The 15576-nt window shown below is 36.9% G+C and overlaps 1 protein-coding gene across 8 annotated transcripts in view; it reads right to left on the reverse strand.

The window, feature by feature from the left end:
* Nucleotides 1–15576, reverse strand: part of PPM1B (protein phosphatase, Mg2+/Mn2+ dependent 1B) — a 72613-nt gene that overhangs the window by 11633 nt on the left and 45404 nt on the right. For all 8 annotated transcript variants that reach the window (XM_068939654.1, XM_068939655.1, XM_068939653.1 and 5 more), the window contains exons 3-5: nt 13100–13963; nt 10925–11042; nt 2494–2605 (exon numbers count right to left, since the gene is read on the reverse strand). In XM_068939654.1, the coding sequence (XP_068795755.1) occupies nt 2494–2605; nt 10925–11042; nt 13100–13945 (1076 nt within the window). In that variant the 5' untranslated portion in view covers nt 13946–13963. The remainder of the gene's footprint in view (nt 1–2493; nt 2606–10924; nt 11043–13099; nt 13964–15576) is intronic.

A 15576-nucleotide genomic window follows, 5' to 3' on the forward strand; every position in this document is an offset into this window, starting at 1 on the left:
GCCAAGTGGAAATTGGATGTAGGTTTCGAATACTTACCCTGAAAGTTACGGAGTTTACAGCTTCTGAAGCAATCGTGTTTGTCATGATATAAATAGTCTTTTCTTTTCTATAAAAAGGTTGCCCAAATAAGGGATCTCTATATCCTGCCATGTTTGATATGAAAGGACTGAAACCCTTGTTGCACTAGACTAAATTAGTGATGGTCATGACTTATGAGGAAACAAACATATTCACAGTGCAGGCTCATCTTACATGACACTTCCATTACTCAGTCCCACTTCTGAAAGTATTACTGATAGAGTCCTTGTTTTGAATTTGAATTATTGAAAAACACTCTTCGTTTTCTTGCACATACTAGAGAACTAACATGAAATTCCTTTCTTCTCAGGGTCACTAGAATCAGGTACAAAGTATCAGCATTCAGCAAGGTCTTCCCTTATGCTTTACGAGCTTCTGACACTTCCAGCGGCACAGTCAATTCTATAATCGTTATGACTATCCTAAAACAACACTCCTTGCTGCAACCCTCAGACTTCCCAAGTGGTTCCATCAGTTATAGTCTTTCCATAACACAGAAACTCTAGCCTCCTTTCTTTGTGGTAGCAGGTGTCACCGAGAAGGAAGAGTTAGACTGAAGAAACGTTAGCATCTATTCCAGAATCAGATACACCTAAAAATTAGAAGAAAGGGTCTCCATACAACACTGAGTTCCATCAGGCTGAATAGGCATGCATCACAATTAACTTGGTAGTGACAACTCCAGAAGTAAAGCCTGACGTGAGAAGTCACTAAAGAATACAGCTGCTCTAAGGGTATATCAGCTAAAGAAAAAATAAAAAGTCTAGAACAGTTATGTAGCATGGGATCCACCAGCACTGAAGGAAGACTTTCTAGAGGAAAGAAACCGAACCTTTATACAGAAAATACAGGAGAGGGCTCTCTCTAGGCAATTCCACATTTAATGACGGTGCACTGGCACAATATTGACTAATTGTCTGCACTATGGAGCACAAGGGTACCTCATACCAATGTAATACAAATCAGCTGGACAGTCCAAGCAAGGTGACCATGGAAGCAGCAGATAGCCATTGCAGAGGGTGTAAGTCATACTTCATGCTCAGGTCCCTTAGGAATTTTCCCATCTTTGTGATTCATTGCACAATTGCTTCCTTTGTACAGCAAATTTATTTGTATTTTCCTTTAAAGGAGAATTCAGCAGCAAGACTTTAAGTGGAACTATTAATGACCAAATGAAAAGATGGCTCAGAAGTTTTTTTGTCTCTTCTGCAAGAAGTGACCCTTCTTCTGGCAAAATTTGACGTTACACCAGGATACGAGTCAGGCCAGAAGTCAGTCTCTGAAGAGCCAACCTTTAAGAGGATAGCATATCACAATCAAGTAACCAAAGCAGAGCTGACACTTTCAAGACAAACCCCGAACCCAAGTTCATTAAAAAGAGAAGTAGTAATTTGGGTCACCACAAATGAGTGTAAGTAGAATTTATATGCAAAAGTTCAAAAAAAAACTAAGCAGAACATGATGCAGTTAATGAGCAAGAAGAGGAGATGCTCCAACTCTGTCAGCAGTTGGGAGGGACTAGGAAGAATACACACACCACACCTTCTCTGAATGTCTGGAATGCCCACAAGTGGAGAAAAAGGCCCAGAATGTACAGGTTCTTTTGAGGCTAGAAAATATATCACAGAAAGCAGTGTTTAAAATGTATGCATACCCAAATACTCAGAGGACAGGACTTAAATTTGGGGTGGGGGGGGAGGGGGTGGAGATTCTACAAGCAGCATGGCTTGCGCCTGAGAGGGACAATGGATCTCTGTTCGAGGAGCTTTAGGTTAAAAACCGCCTATACAACCCTCACGTAATGATTTCAACAAACAGGATTTATGGGTTGTTAAAACACCACCATAAGCCTCCCCAGAAAAGTGTAATTTCTGACTTTGAGTGAGCACTTAATCTGAATTTTAAGATACATATCCCAACCTTTAATATTCCTGCTTCTCTAGTGTTCAGTTTAAGACTAAATAACAACAACAAGAGTAATTTTCCTATGACAACGCAAACTAGGCAAACAGGCATTGATCCAAAAATATAATGGACATTGGAGGGAGGGAAGAGGAGAACAACGACATCAAGAGCATTGTCTAAATTGATACTTTGCTATGATCCCTATTACATTATTGGTAATCCTTAACAAATGTAAAGCAGTAAAAAGCCAAACATTTTTATATCTTTTAGAATGGCCATATGGAAAGAGTAAACTGGTACTTTATGTACCAGAACGTAATCAATCTGTTTCCTCTTACCCTTTGGGAACGGAGGACAGAAAAGTAATACAAAAGGTAAACTAGCTTAAAATACAGAAAAACAGCTTTAATTAACTTGAGTTCACCTCTTGCAATGACAAAGCTTTAAAATATTTAAGTATTTATTTCGGTAAATAAAACAGTTGTAAGTAACGTCAGGACTGTACTCACTTGCCAGCTAAACCACCTCCTGGTGGTAAATTAGGGATATTCTCCGCAGATAAAATGCGAATGACATGAGCAAGATCAGGCATTCCTTCTTCACCCGATTTTTCCATAATTTCTAATTCAAAAACAGAAGAGGTCCTCAGATTACTTAATTAAAATCACCTTTTCCTTTAGACACTAAAATACAAGATACTATCATGTTTTACCCAGAGACATCATGCATAAAAAGTCACATGTAAACAGGAGAACATTCTTTATATTACAGGTAAACAACATTTGCATGGTGGAACAGTTACTCAAATTCATAGCCTGCCTTTCCAGCACGCTTCTAGCAACTTGAAGAAACTCAGAAGCAGATTGTCAGCTGGATGAAATACTCTGGAGACAATAGCACGTTCTCTCCCAGAAAGATGACAGCTGGGAGCCTGTTTCAAGTACCTTCCCATTGCACTGCAGCACATACTCACAAATCACGTGCCATAAAGCCAACGCTTCCCAGAAATTGACTGGCATATCGTATTGTGAATAACACTTCATAGTCTCAAAGTCCTGAATCTCTAGTCAATAAACACTAGGACTATCATGCAATAAAAGGCATGTATAGCAACTGACTGCCACTCCAGTGACCAAAACAGAATACAGCACTGTCACAACCAATATTTGATAATATGGTTGTCTATTTTCAAAGCAGAAGTTCACTTCTCTACAGCTCAAATTTTTTTATTATCACACAAAACCAGTGGCAGTAACTTTTTCTGTCTTGGAAAAAATTGCTTCGACTATGAAGCCAATCTTCACATGTTCTTACTCCTCAAAGCTGCTGTAAGGCAAGTAACAGTTCTATACACATGCATAGGCATAAAACGTCATCAGCTTCCAGTCATCAGCCTCAAGTCATTCAACTTCTACGGTAGAAAAAAGTTCTAAGTTATCTATAAATTTCCTGTAGAGATTATGTCAGATGAGATTTTTTTTGGTTTGAGTCACAAAAAGGAATTGAGAAGAAAGAGTTCTCCCAAGTATTATCCTAAAAATTGAAATGGTAAATCTGCCATTTCTGGGTGCCTGATTCAAAATCTGTAATTAAATTACAAGCTACAGCTTGAGTTTCTGAAGTTAGGAAAAAAACATGTCACCTGTGTAGAACACTGCACCCCAAGTTTCCTGGTATTTATCTTCCCTTGATCTCCATTACCTATCTATGAAGCAAATGATAAGCAGGCTTCTCTTGGGGCTACTGAGAACAAAGTACTTGCTGGGCACTTGCTTATGGGACAGATCTGTAGGAAGGCCCACCAAAAGAGATTCTGGCTTTGGAAGGGCTTGGCTAACCTGCATCAAATACAGCATCAGGCTTCCAGGCTACAATTTTAAGTCAGCACCATACAATCTCTGCAATCAGCAAGCCAGGAATTCTACTAAAAGCAATTACATGTTCTTCCATGACAATTTTTGTGTATACTAATGTGCACACACCCACTGAGAATAAATTATGGCTAATGCAGAAAGTGACAGCTAAGTTTTTTGTGCTTGATTCTTAAGCTCTTAAGACTTTGACCGCTATTTTCCCATACACGTTCACACACTTAATTTTTCAGGCATAAATCAGTCACAAGTCCTCTTACAGATTTCCTCCTTTTGTGCAGTTCTACCTAGTAAAAAGCAGACTGCTTATCAGCATAATTTAATTTTGCTGAGTTACATCTGATAGGAAGCGTCTTATGCTTATACCGCTTTTCATACAGAACTTGATGTGCTGTGGGTATGTACTAAAAGTGGACAAATAGCACTGAATTAATAAGAAAAGAGGATGTAGAAATAATCAATGGCTAAATATTAATGCAAGCACAAGATTTCTGTATTTTCTTAAAGAGGAATTTAAATAGTTACAACTGAATTAAATGTACATTTCTTTGTACTGGAATCTTTTACTTTATGTCCTAGAGAGATCTGAACTGGACCAAGAGCAACTTCGCTCAATTTTTCAAGCATACTGAATCTTCATTAGTAGCGCTGGTGAACCTGACCATCTGCTGTTTCCTTCCCTGTTGCTAGCATGAATAATTTCATACATAGTATGTAGTAAGAAAAACACATTTCCCTTCTGCCAAGAACAGCTTAATAGAAAACCCAAGTATAAAGTAAATGACCAAACATGACCTTTTTTCATTACACATTAGTTAACACATACATGCTGTGGACTTGCTTGACAAAGGTCACTACAGAAGGAAACCACATGGTTTCAGAATTCAAAAAAAATCCTCACATCCTCAGAGGTGTTTGAACCACAGATGTGTATGAATTTACAAGATCTTCACTTCTCTCTGCTACACTAAGACAAATCCTGTGATTAAAATTTTTTCCCCTAATGTGCGAAAAACACGATTGCAGGAACTTTTACCCCTGTATTGCTAATACAACAAAGTTAGACATATGAAGAATCATTTCCTGATATTCCTGTACATGAAATCCATGAAAAGTCCCCTATTAAATAAAATCCGCTACTTTACTTTCAAAGTACTTTCAGTTAAAAGCCTAACACTTAACTCTAAGATGGACAATCGTTCTGAGAATTCAGACAAATTTTTACTCAAATTTCATATCAAAGCAGATATTTTCCCAAATATAGATCCCCAACCAGATAGTACTGCAACAGCTTTCTACTTTCAAACATCTCTGCTGATGTCTAGCTACAAGATTATGACATGGGAAAGACAACACCACTTTTCTCTGGTCTGACTCCAATGCCCCAGAACAGTTTTATGTACTGTGCATATTCCACATATAAAAATACACTATCCAACTCACTGTACTGAGTACTCATCTACTACTGTATGGAATTAGTTACAACTATTTCAATCTACATAGAGCAATTGTGTTTAGAGGATTTGGGAGTTGGGTTTTTTTTTGTTTGCTTTAAATCTCCCCCTCTGATGGATCCTTTCAAATAAACTGAAACATGCCAGGAGAACTGATTTACGCCTAATTTTCTCTCCCTTTGACCTATCAGTGGATCTCTAAAAAAACAGGTAAGTAAACAGAACACAAAGTAGCATTTGAAAGTGGCAATAAAAAAAGCCTGACTTCTGGACCTACTATGGCTTAATATTGTTCAAGACACCTGTAATATTTTGAAAATTAGCCAATTAAGCAACTCAAAAAAACAAAGTATCACTATATCCACTGTCATAAATGATTTGACCACAAGCCATTGACTACAACCTCATAAATATTTCAGAACATTCTTGTAGTTTCCAACTTTGGCATGCAGTTATACACATTCTGTCAATGTCAAGATCCAAACTAGCTTAAGAGTTTGGGTATACTACTCTTTATTACAAATCCACATAGACTATCACTTGGCAAGTTTGGAGGTTTGTTTTAAAGAACTTTAAAAATACATTATGAAACTACTGAAGTCAAATCATTCACTAACACACAGGATCTACTCTTAAGCCCTAAATTTAATTCTGTAAGACTCAAAAGTAGACTGCAAAAAATTAAATGTTTAAGTATAAAAATGCTTTTGAACACTAAGAAATTTTGACAGAAGACTACCTTATGCCTCAGACAAAGCCCTTGTAAGCCAAAGCTTAAGATGCCCAAGTGTAGTACTGAAAAAAAAAAAAAGTCTTAAAGGTTTGATAGGATAGTCCAACTCAGCTTGAAATTTAAGGCCCACAAGAAAAAAAAAAAAAAACTTGCCAAACAGCAAATGTTCATTAAGAACGAATACTGTATATCAAACTAAAATTGCTTCAGAAAGTCCCAAATGATTTAATATAAAATACAAACGTTACTCTGATTTAAAATCATTTATTGAGAAATAAGAGCATCTAAGAACTCATAGCTTGTGTTTTTTCATTGGGCCTCCATTTCTGCAGTTCAACAGTTCAAGGAAAGGCCGATTTTTTCGGAATGTTTTTACTACAGACATAAATAAAAATTATTCTTATTGGCTATTATTCAACTTTGCACAACTTGTGAGCTGTTAATTCTTTAATAGAGAAAGAAACATTATTGCATACTATAAGGGGAACAAAGTCAGTTATTTTCCTTTTGAAAGAAACTGTCTTCTAGTCTGACCTTTTAAACATCTGTAAATCTACTACAGATACTCATTATAGAGCCACTTGCTGCAAGTGAACATAGGTACCTGAACGTGAACTTAGCACAGAGTTTCTGCCTAACCTACCAGGTTCAGAGCTTCAAAACAAGTCAGAACTATGAGTAAGATGTATGAATATGCCTCCCTGAACAAGGCTATCCTAGAGGCATAAACTATATTCAGAACGAATCCAAGAAATAGAATTTGTCTGTTGAAAAGCAGCAGAAACCCATACTATCAACAATCACAACTTATCTACCAGTTTAGTTTTTAGAATTAAAGGCAGTTCAATCTTTCAGGCATTGCCCTTTTATGCACTGCTTTCCAGACTACGCTTAGATGGATGGATGCAAAACTGATTAAGGCAGTCAGTCCCTTCCTGATCAGCACGATGCTCCACCCTTCCAAAACTTTTCTTTGTTACTACAATATTTGCGATCGTGCTTTTCTATGAGAACATTTCTGCTCACCATGTAAAACTTTAAAATCAGACTAATTTATTTAGAATCCAATGACTTTCTAAATTCTTTCCTATGCTACTGAGCAGTTTGAAAGATTTTCTTCAAGCTTCTATGCATCATTTCTGACCTAATAATACTTTAGACACAAACATAATGTGAAAACTCCAGTCCAGCAACTCCTTGGACAAAAATTTACTATTTATTTAAATTAAGAAAGCATTGTGTCAAGCTGTCAGTTTCATACAATTTATTAGGAATGCAAATTTTTTTTTTTTTTTTTTAAGAAAACTAGAAGGGTATACTTCAAGTTCTGAATTCTCCATTTTCTTTGTTTTCTTCAATTCTTGGTAGAATTTCCTCAAATATGCTAACACTCATTCCTTGTTGAATACTTGACATTTAAAGGTCATGCACTCTATCCAATTAGCAGAACAAAGAATGACACTGGGAACTCATGTAGCAAAAATTAAGAACAGCTGAAGTAACAACAGTGACAAGCTTTGAAGCAACACATTTCTGTTGAGTACTTAAGCTTAGCAATCATCTTGAGTTACACTGAGTAACTCTCAAACTCTCCGCTAAGTTTTTTGTGTGTGTAGCATTTGTTAAAGTGTGACAACACAGGTAAAACATGTTTCTGCTAAGAAGCAATACCATTGGGTTGAAGAGGTAACTCAAGTACGTCACAACACTGAATTGTTACTTTTAAATAGCGCTTCCTATATCATTTCCTCACTTAATTCAGTCAATCCAACTAGAAGTTATTTGACAGTCCTCTAATAACCTTTTCACTTACAAAAGCAATAAACATGCAACAGCTCTATATATTTTTCACCTATTCACTCATTGAGAGGACACCAAGAACCTAAGAATGCCAACTCATAACCATTCTGTGGGCACGTAACTGCTGACAGTGGAGGTAACTGTTTCTGGCTTTCTCCCAGAATCTATTAACAGCTTGTGTACTCACTCAGACATAGGCAGATAATAGGTATTTATCTCAACCAGTGTCATCTAGGAAGCCTGGGATGTAAGCCAAGTTGAGAAACATGCCTAGAGTTAGCATTTCAAGTGACCATTAGCTCCCCACTAATCTCAACAGAAACAAACATGCATGCCATTTCAGGTACCCAGTTTAGATCCTATTTAAACAAGAAAATGAAGAAAAAAAAAACCCACATGCACAAACATGTCCATGTTCAGAGATACCTTGCTGTATCGTGGCCTGAATGCCATCTTTTATACATTTAAAAGTTAAGGTTTGTTATGCCAGTTTCCTCAATTGTCTAGATTACTGAGACAGTAACACAAACAGGGAAAACAAAATCTAAATTCATTTATTTCACTCGGTTACACAAGAACTTAAAAAAAATGTAATACATACATCCAGGCCAAGAGTACAAGTGATTTTCTCAGTTGTTTCACACAAATGAGAAATTAAACAACAAAGTATCTACAATAAATGTCATTTATGGCATTAAAATAAGTTGGAGGATTTCTGATACTAAAATGTCAAAACTGACTTAATTCCACCCCGCCCCCTGTGGCAATCAGGTTACGCTGTATGTTCCAATAGTCTTTTTTTTTTTTTTTTTTTTACACTTAGTATTAAGTAAAGTTATGAATGGTTAGCTGTATGCTTTTTTATTTTTCTTTTAAATACACTCTCAAAAGATTCCTGATCCTCTCAGATCTACAGTGCAGAATTACATCTCATTCTATCTAGCCCTTTTTATTTGGATATGAACTACTTTGCAATAAAAGCATGACCAAACAGTACTGTAAGCATCCATTGCTGCATGTTAAAAAGCCACTAGTTCTCACAGATATTCAAATAAACCAAAACCAACAAAAAACAGAAATGGAATCTATCTAAATCTATCTACTATGTGACAGTGTTGGAGTCCTATATTGATACTTCTCATCAAATAGTCCTAAGAAAGAAAAATAAGTATTTTACCTCAACAACAGATTATACACACCATGCTTGGGTGCCTGGAAAGTTTCAGGACCCAAATTGAGAACATTTAGCCAGTCATGCCTCCCTTCATAAAAAAGGCTCCAGCTCAGGCTGCCAATGGCCCCAGCTGTGGTTTAAGCCATTAGGATTTCAATATAGTCTCAAGACGGAGATGGCTTCTTGCTGGTTCTGACCTGCAATGTTCCATGTGTCCTGGGAACCAAATTTAAGATTTAAGATTACTTTCAGCAACGTTGTTTACATATGCCAGTTGAACAGTCCCGCAGACTGCCAGTGCTGTATTTTTCAATATGAACACAGAAAAGCATTGTCAGGACAGCAAAATTTAGTCTAACGCTGAAACACTGGCCTTGGCATGTGGCAAAAAGCTACAAAGACATCTAAGAAGGCTGCATGACTCACTCCCCATCTACAAAGGGACCAGCTCTGCATGCAACTTAACTAAGTTTGGATATAGCGGTCAGAATAATCTATTCTAGACCTGAAACAAATCAAAAAAGGGTTCAGAAATATCTCAGTTCTCTCTCAGCCAACTTGCTCTTCAGTAAGCCCTTCCAATTCCCTGAATACTGTTGCTGTAACTGATAGATCCAATGAACTTCATCATCATTAAGTAAATGAGTGACACTTCATTAGTCCTCTCAGGAGATTAAAGAAGTTTTAAAGGATCATACTAAGACTTTCAAAACTTCCGAAGACTGCTTCTCTCTAATGATGCTGTTGTACAGTCCTACCCTAGCAACATTCATAACAGCAAGACAACCTACTCCAAGAGCAGCCCCCCTTTCATGCCCGGTTGCTTCTTTAAAGACTTGTGCCACCATGTGATCAATCCTATAAAAAAGGCAAACATACAGTATCAACACTGAGCTTCAGTCAACTCCACCAAAACTCTGAGCTGCACCTGGATCACTACATGAATCAAAGAGAGAAGAGATTCAGAGGCCACTACATATACATGCCTCGTCGGTCCTTAGAAGAGCCTCAATACACGATGGACAATTTTAAATTAGAAGCAACAGCATCTGCTTCACACATTGTTTTTTTCAGACATTAAGGATACTGCAGAATAGGAATAAAAACACCAGAGCAAACCTTTCATTCTCAGTCAAGATACCTTTCCTCCAACTGTTTCTGCTGAAGGGAAGAAGTTGTATTTTTGGATGAATACAAAGAGTAATAAAATCAGTGACTAAACAGAACGGTCAGGAATTAAGTTTAGTCCTCCACAAAAATTCTAGATGGTTAGGTGATTCTTCTCATAGATATAACATTTTACACTTGGTATGCATTCAGAATCTGAAAGAATACTTTAAGGCTCTTGCACTCATATATATTCTCATCATTTACATTTACTTCACTAAGTTTCAGAAAAAAATACATTTTAAAAAGTCCACAGTGGCAAATTAGCTCAAAGATGTGTTAAATACAAGAAGTCAAAGTTAAAAATGCTTGGATAATTAGATGAATAAATTTCCCCTTCATGCAGAACAGGATAGCTTTTTTTCCCTTTTTGTCAAACTTCCACAAAAACAAGGGAGTATGTATCACAAGCATCTCTTTTAACCATATTTTGTAAGCAAGATGTTAACAGTATCACAATTTAATTAGCTGATAACAACCCTCCTCAAGGCCAGTGGTTGCACTTTGTCTTGTAAGGACAGAAGTGCTAACCTAAAGCTTACATTAAGAAAATGCTTGTGGTATACAAGGATAAGCTAACCACATGGCTAAAACATTTCTCCCAAATACATAAAAATTCAGAGTTGCAACCAGGCCTGAATCTGATCCAGTATATAAAGTTTCGATGGCTTTCAGGGGTTTTTGTTTGCTTTTATGATCAAGAGACAACAGCATTTCTAATGAACAAAATGAATTTCTTACCTTCAACCCGTGATTCCAAGTGCTTATCCAACTCGGCATCTTTTTTCACTGCCTCATCTGAGACCTTAGGAGCATTTGAAAAACAAACTAGTACAATACTCATGTTATCACGACTTCCCTATATGAAAAAGGAAAAAAAAAAAAAAAATTAGGATCTTTAGTCTTATCTTTCCTTTTCTGTCCTTGTTATTAATTACATTTTCACTTCTTCCAAGCACAGTACTACCAATTTATCTGGGAAAAATCAACTTAGCTATAAAACTGTATTTTCATTAATAAGACTCTCTTATTTATAACACTAGTTTCAACTAAACTGCTGGTTAAAGTTAATTTTACTGATTTTATCATACATTTTAAGTCTTAAAGTTTAATATATTTAATGAACTTATTGTTTTTATATGCCAACTGTTTAAAAATAACATTAAGAAAACAGATAATAGATTAAGGAGTTATTTACTGCTACCCAGAGCCTAATTAAAAACCAACTGATGCTGCAAAATGAAATGCAGAACGTTTATTTTAGATTTAGACTACTGAAAGAACTAACTCTACCTCCTAATTTGTTTCAGTTTGATTATATATCATTACAAGTCTGTTCAGAATGCACCTGAGTCATACCTAGCACCTCAATGGAAGTAAGTTGCAAAATATGAATTCATTTAGTATGGCAAAACTGACCTTACAGACTGCCATGCGCTCAACATCAAACAAACAGCTTTTTCATGTATTAAAAGGCTCCACTAGTAAACTCCAATACTATTTCTCTGCTCAAGTTTAATTTGCAAAATTATAATCCATATGTGAATTTGAAAAGACATCAAGGCTCTTATCCACACTGTCTGATCCTCCTGTGAGGAGATGCAGCAGAACCTTAGTTGAAACTCTCGACTTCACGTGGAAGGGTTATAGAAGATTTTAGTAGCAATGCAATATTACTGGTTTGAAATTAAGATCTTGGGGGCGGGCAGGGGGGAGAGTTCTGTGAAATTCTCTCTTCTTGCACTAAGTTTGAAAACTTTATAACAATCATTATGTAAACAGAACATTATCCAAACTAACACAGAAATTTAAGCGTCACTGGTCATTGCATATTGTATCTGACCTACTGGAGAGGTCTTACCATCCACCACCACAATTCATTCTCCTGAAGAAACGAAGGAGGATGTTAGAAGAATAAATCCCTTCACAAGTACTTAGGATTTATTCTCAGTTTTCTTCCATAGCAAATGTATGGTGATGCCTACCTTATAACAGCAGTTAATAAATACTATGCAGTACAATTCACACAGAATGTAGATGACGACATTCTCATCTTGTCACACACTGCAATGTCCATTATCTGATCTTGAGAAACTAAACACAAGGCCAGGGCTCAGTCTTACTGAAAGTATACTAGAGTGACAATCCATTAACAAGGCTGGTCACGTGCTTCAACAGAAAAGCCATGACATTTAAACTGATCAAGGTATGGCAGAGGTAGAAATACAACCCTTGCTATTTGGCAGCAACAGAAGGGGGTTACCCTTTGGTGTTAAAATTCTAAACTTCAATATTTTCTCAAAATGGCATTTTCCATCTTTAACATAATGAAGGAACTCTGTTCACACTAGCAGGAACACACTGCACTTTTCATGGTATGCCTATGAAACATTTGCAGACCAACCTGCAGTTGCTCCAAACGAACTTAGTTTGAGGAGCACAAGCAAGCTCAGATGTAGAGTTAGCGCTTCTCCACCTGACCTAGAACACTGAGCTGGGGACACCACTTCAGGTGACAGACAAATCACGCCTTGAGGAGGAAATAGTGCAGGCATAGGTTTTATATAAAGGATGCAAACACTGCCTAACTTGAAAGAACAAAAACTAAACCAAAAACCTTGTGCGTAGTTTTATTCATTTTTAAGAACTTGTGTTTGGAAACAAAATGTAGAGCTGGAACCATTTACAACTTTGAGAAAACACTAAAGCTTTATTTTGGTAATTGCTCCAGCCGCAATATATGATATGATGTGGTTTAATCTTCAGCAAGGATATGCAGTCAAATAGGTAGAGAAATATGAGGGAAGGAAGAGGGAGAAGGGGTAGAGCAGGCCAGGAACTGCTGTCAACACTGTACCCACCTAAACACTTAGAAGGTAGTTTTAGAACATCTATTTGGGGAAAACAAATACATACCTTATGTAAACAAGTGTCCACTACCCAATTGCACACTTTTTCCAGGTCATCTGATACTTCAAGTCTAGACTTAACAAATTCACAGAGCTCTTCATTGCTCATTACATCCCAGATTCCATCACAAGCCAAGATGATAAATTCATCTTCTTCTGCCCTTAAAATTTCACAAACCTCAGGCTCTGGAGAAACAAGTTGTTCTGTAGGGCCTTTGCCATCAACACATTTGTAGTCATAGTCCCCCAAAGCTCGAGAAACTGCCAATGAACCATTAACACGCTGAATCATTACACTGCCTCCTGCGTTCTGGATTCGCTCTTTCTCCCTTGGGTTGCAAGGTTTGTGATCTTGTGTTGAAAAACAGACTTGTCCATTCCTATAGAGAACAGCACGTGAATCACCACAATTGATAAAGTACATATGCTCAGGGGAAATCAAAACTCCCACTGCTGTGGAGCCACTTCTGTCCATCCCGTTTCTGAGGTCTGAGAAATTGCGCATATACTCATCGATTTTCAAAAAGCCAGTTCTGATTCCACTCTTGACGTTTTCCACTGAAGGCTCAAGAGCAGATCCAGGTTTTTCTGTTGCCCTAAAGTCTTCATTGTTAGTGATGTGTTCTAGTAAGTGTGTTGAGCAGTAATTTGCAACACGAGATCCTGCATGACCATCATAGACAGCAAAAAAGGACCAGTCCTCTAAGCCATGGGGAATACCTACAACAGCTGTGTGAGCATCTTCCATTTCCACTCTCCATCCCTGCATACTGCTGAGGCCATAACGCAAGCCGTTCCCTGCACCATGAGCATTATGTTTTTCAGTTTTTGGTTTATCCAAAAATGCACCCATGTTTATACAATATTGAATCTGGAAAACAGAGAAGAAAAATCTTATTTAAAAGTCTACCACTCCTTAAGTTTGCTCAGCAATGTTTCGGTTCCATTCTCCTTTCCTTGCCTTTCTTCTTTTTAGTTCATGTTGTTAAGCATGAGGATAATGCATTTGTGCAAAAGTCAACAATTAAAAGAGGGAAAAGCAAGTTCCACTTTTACCCAAGAAACTTTTCACAGAATTCTATTCGTTATATTACAAAGGGACAAGAGTAATTTAAAGTTTCTATTTTTACCTCCCCTAAAAGACATTTATATGCTTATATGAGATTTTAGGTTCAAGTTTTACTTGGACAGCTATTATCACCTGTAATTTAAAGGAAAGAAAATAATCCATAGAAACTTAGAAGTTCTTTAACTCTCAGAGAAGACCTACTTCAAAATAAATGAGAGCTTGTAGGTAAAGCATGAATAATCCATGTTCAAGCTTTAAAGGACCTTTGACTTCCTCTCCTATAATATAGGCTAGACCATCCTGTCTAGGCCTGCAAAATTACCATTTACCCCACAAGGCTGGCAGGGAATGTATACTTTAATCCATTGATCCCAGGGCACTTCACTCTGATGAATTCAGAAACTCGTGACACCACAACTTCCAATTATGCTAATAAAGATTGTCCCATAAAATCCATAGAGCATGGTTGTGGAAGTGACAGTAACCTTTATCCAACATGAATTAGGAAAGAATTCCATCATGACTGATCCCGAGGAGTTTGCAGGCCTCCCATGCACTAGCACCTACCAAATCTGTAAAGTCAGGATAACCCACATCTGGTTTAACAGTTGGTTGCCAGGTCAGAAAAGAAGTTTAAGCATCTTGCTTGCTCTGCTCATTACCTCTAAACACATTTTCAGTATCCATAGCTTACTTTGTGCTATTTCTTTTCATCTCTCTCGTCAATGCGATGAAAAAAATTTTGGGTCCTTTTTTTTTTTTTGGCACCTCATGTGGTAACAAAGACTTTCTTCTAGATAATCCAAACTTCTCATTACCTCATACAGGGAACTCCACGAAGTGCTGAGGATCCCCACCATTTGACAGATTCTACGATTTTGCTCATCAGTAACACTTCTTTTGAATGGTGTGAACCACTTTAATACAGATTTAGACAAGACTTCTCCAAATATGCACCAACCCCTTATCTGGTTTACTTTTTAGTCTAGTTTTTACTGTCTTGATTTAGATTTAAAAAAAAAAATACACACAACAACAAAAGACCACCACATCACCCCCACAAGAAAAAAAAAAAACACATCTTCAAATAGCTCCAGTGGGGCAAGCAGAAGAGGAACATTTACTTCAAGAGGAAAAAAAAAAAACAAATTACATCTCTAATCATAAATCAGAATACTTTATTTTCTAGATTTCAAATAAAATATCTACATGTTCCTAAAAAAGTCACAGCAAGCATTTAAGTCTTGTTACATTTAAATTAAGCCACGTAGTAAGGGAAGAAACAGTTAATAGATTTGGTGCTAAATCAGTATATATAAACATAGAGCAAAGAAGGACTTCACACTTTAGAAAGTTGCAGACAAACTGGAGAGAAGACAGAAGCAATTAGCAAAAAATGATCTACAAGAAATTGG

This window comes from Struthio camelus, chromosome 3 (genome assembly GCF_040807025.1).
Source record: "Struthio camelus isolate bStrCam1 chromosome 3, bStrCam1.hap1, whole genome shotgun sequence".
In the NCBI taxonomy this organism is placed as follows: domain Eukaryota; kingdom Metazoa; phylum Chordata; class Aves; order Struthioniformes; family Struthionidae; genus Struthio; species Struthio camelus.